Source organism: Athene cunicularia, assembly GCF_003259725.1.
Source record: "Athene cunicularia isolate RWA chromosome 17 unlocalized genomic scaffold, athCun1 chr17_part1, whole genome shotgun sequence".
NCBI lineage: Eukaryota > Metazoa > Chordata > Aves > Strigiformes > Strigidae > Athene > Athene cunicularia.
This window is the reverse complement of record NW_020799122.1, coordinates 977,012-980,428: the sequence shown is the minus strand read 5'-3', so window position 1 is coordinate 980,428 and position 3,417 is coordinate 977,012. Positions and strand designations below refer to the sequence as shown.

The window sequence follows — 3,417 nt, the reverse complement described above, 5'->3', positions numbered from 1 at the left end:
AAAGGGTGGGGGGGAAGGGAGGGGGGAAAAGCCCTTCTGACCACTTTATTTTTATCCACTTAAAACAAGCTCTGAGGAGGGGTCCGGCTCTGCGCCGCGGAGGTGTACACAACACAAGGCATTCACAGTCCCATCGTGCACGCTGGGTAGTGACTTTGCTGCTGAAATTTCTTAAAACTTACCAAACAAAAAGCTGAATAACACACTGGGACCGAGCTGCTGCCCGGCTATCACGATTGTTAAAAGGAAAACGTTTCATCTAAACCCAGAAATATGCAAGAACTACATGCAGTAGTATAAATCTCAAGGACGTGTTACAAATACTCTGAAATTAATCTAGGGGAGGAGGGGGGGAAAAAAAAACAAACAACTTGCTACAGACACCATAATACACAATAAATTTAGATAATTTAAAAATAAAAAAGGCAAGAGGCAGCATTTCAGCAGCAAAGTGCTCAATAAAAAGTATATTGTAAAGGGACAGTACAAGGGGAGAGGGAGACAGCAGGCAGGGCAAGGTCTCAGAGGAAATAGGGCGTGGTTGTTCGGGGAGGAATTACACGTTCTGAATCTGGAACTGCGCGGAATAACTTTGGTTCTCTTGTATTTACATCTTTAAAGACCATGATTGACGCGATATTTCCACAGCGGTAGCAGTAATTTGGAGCAGACCATACCGTTACCAGCTTCTCGTCAAACATGAATTTATACCCTTCGTGAACTAGCTGGTGCGCTCTGCAGATGAGTTTTAAGTTGTTGATGTGAACAAACTGTAAAGGGAAAAAGGAAAGTCAGTCTTCTCTGAGCAGCCCCACGCCACTGCCCACCCCACAGCCCCCTCCAGCTACAGCCCTGCACGCCATGAAGGGGTTAATGAGAAGCTCTTTCACCCCATGCACTGAAAAAAACCCCAAACAACTATTCGGGTTTTGAGACCTGGGCAGTGAGAAACGCCTCTGAAACGCAGGGGACGGCTGCGGCGCCCAAGTCTGTTCCCTCTGCAGAAAGGGGCAGCTCCGGGGTGCTCGCTGCTCTCCAGAGTGACAAAAAGGCTGAGAGAGTTGGGGGGTTCAGCTGGGGAAGAGAAGGCTCCGGGGAGAGCTTAGAGCGGCCCCCAGGGCTGAAAGGGGCTGCAGGAACGGGGGGAGGGACAGGACGAGGGGTAACTGGTATAAACTGAGAGAGGGCAGATTTAGATCAGATCTAAGGCAGAAATTCTTCCCTGTGAGGCCCTGGCCCAGGCTGCCCAGAGGAGCTGTGGCTGCCCCCTCCCTGGAAGGGTTCAAGGCCGGGTTGGACGGGGCTTTGGGCACCCTGGGCTGGGGGAAGGTGGCCCTGCCCGGGGCAGGGGGTGGCACTGGATGGGCTTTAATGTCCCTTCCAACCCAAAGCATCCTGTGATTCTATGAAAAATTAAGTCAAGAATTGTTAAGAAAATTACATTCTTTTTCCCCTAAATCCTCAGAAAAGTATTCTATGCAAACCCTAGTGATAGGAGTCAGTCTCACTGCGTTACATTTTTTAAAAGCAATTCCAGTAATATCACATCTGGCAGCTGTATTTGTGCCCTGAAGTCCACATGACTCCTTTTTTCAAGTTGGCTCGAGCAAACCTTCTGCACCACTGCGACTCACTCGTGGTGCTCTTACAAGGAAAGTTCACCATCTCCCAGTGCCCTCAGTCCGTTCATCACTACGGTAACTACCAAACCGAGCCAAACGCTTCCCTTCACCTCCCACCCGCAATCACTTTACGCCGCATGCCACGGCATCATTACCTCATTCGTCACCTTTGCGCCGAAGAGCCAGCCTGCTCCTCGCGGGCTGATCGCCCACGTGTCGACATCCTCCGGGTCAGACCAAACCAGGTCACAGAAGGCGCCTTTGTGAGGAATTTCTTGATTACGTTCAATGGTTCGAATCTGATCGAGCGTCTTGATGTCTGGAGAGAGGCCACCGTGCACACAGAGAATCTGCTCGTCTATTAACTGGAGAAAAACAGCCACGTGTGAAATACTCGGTGTTTTAAGCCATCCCGGAACACTCCGGTGTGACCCCGAGAGGTCACCACCTCCAGCCGTCGCGTTTAGACAAACCTACTTGTATTTCTGTAACGTGGAGTTTACACTTACAGCTGCTATTGTGAGCATGTCAAAGACTTTGGTACAGTATCTCCAAGCATTAGCATTCCCGTATTTGGTTTGGCACTCATCTGTTGGACAGAGAATTTTTTTCTTTCTTAATGGATCAGAAGACACTCAGACAACACGATCGGAGGCAGACGCTTACGGCAGAGCTCGAGTCGGACACGTAACAAAACCCTGGTGGGCAGCGTGGGTCCGTCCCGCGGGAGGGGACCGAGGGACCCGCCGGCCTGCGCTCAGGGAGCCACACACGGGCGGAGCCTCCGCTGCCTCCCGGGAACCCCCTCACCAGCCACGGGCTTAAATTAGCAAAATTGATATAGGAGAATTAAGACAGAAAGCACAAAGTGGAAGATATTCCCCCCGCCAAGGGGAGCTACAGGACCTTTCCTTAAAGCTACAGACACCGACAGGCAGGCGCTTCCTCGGCGGCCCGCAAGCCCGTGGACTTGCTCAGAGACATTATCCAGAAGAAGGTGCCTTACAGACGTGACGCCCTGTGGTGGGTGTTAGAGACTTTCCAGGGTTTCCTTAGGTTTTATCAAAGCCTCACACAACAACAAAGAAGTTCCCAACCAATTTAACTCCCTGAGTTTTTCAGGCAGTTGTTCTGCCGTTTATCCCTTGCCAGGGGCATTCTCCCAGGTGCTCCCTGTTGGCAGTAAATGGCTTCCACGGCAAACTCCGTGTGGCACCGCCAGCGATACTGAAGCTAAGGTGAGTTACAGCAACGTCACGGCTCCGCGTAGAACCTTTCGTTATAAGATACTAAAGCACATTCTGTATAAAAATATGCTCCGTCTCTAAAATTGACTGTGGCACCAAAAGAACAAAGAGAAAACCCAGATGCTGGAGGAAAGGAGCAGCGAGCTGTGGACTAAACCCCGTTCTACCTCGCTAAACACAACGACCGCGTTAATAAGCGACAACATCCCAAGTGGTGCTGAGCCCCCTTCCCCCCAGCCCCAGGCAGTGCTGCCCGAGGGAAAGGTGCGGCCACGTCATCACCCCCGACCAGAAATCGTTTGGATAGAGACTTACCATAAAATCCATACACTTGTGTTATCTGCCTGCTTTCGTGATTGCCTCGCAACAGCGTGATACGGTCAGGCCACTTGGCTTTTAGTGCGAGGAGGTAAGTGAAAGTCTCAAGACTATAGTAACCTCTATCTACAAAGTCACCCTGCAAGTCAAAGAAACATTCGTAAATGGGGAAACGGTCAAACGGAAAAGCTCACAGCGACAGACCCGCCGCTCTGAACCTGTCTCTTATA

At 50.7% G+C, this 3,417-nt stretch overlaps 1 protein-coding gene across 1 annotated transcript in view; it reads right to left on the bottom strand.

The window, feature by feature from the left end:
• Window positions 1–32: 32 nt before the first annotated feature.
• Window positions 33–3,417, bottom strand: part of PPP6C (protein phosphatase 6 catalytic subunit) — a 3,933-nt gene continuing 548 nt past the window's right edge. The window contains exons 2-5 of the mRNA XM_026860632.1: window positions 3,185–3,376; window positions 2,132–2,211; window positions 1,778–1,987; window positions 33–770 (exon numbers count right to left, since the gene is read on the bottom strand). Of these exons, the coding sequence (XP_026716433.1) occupies window positions 522–770; window positions 1,778–1,987; window positions 2,132–2,211; window positions 3,185–3,376 (731 nt within the window). The 3' untranslated portion in view covers window positions 33–521. The remainder of the gene's footprint in view (window positions 771–1,777; window positions 1,988–2,131; window positions 2,212–3,184; window positions 3,377–3,417) is intronic.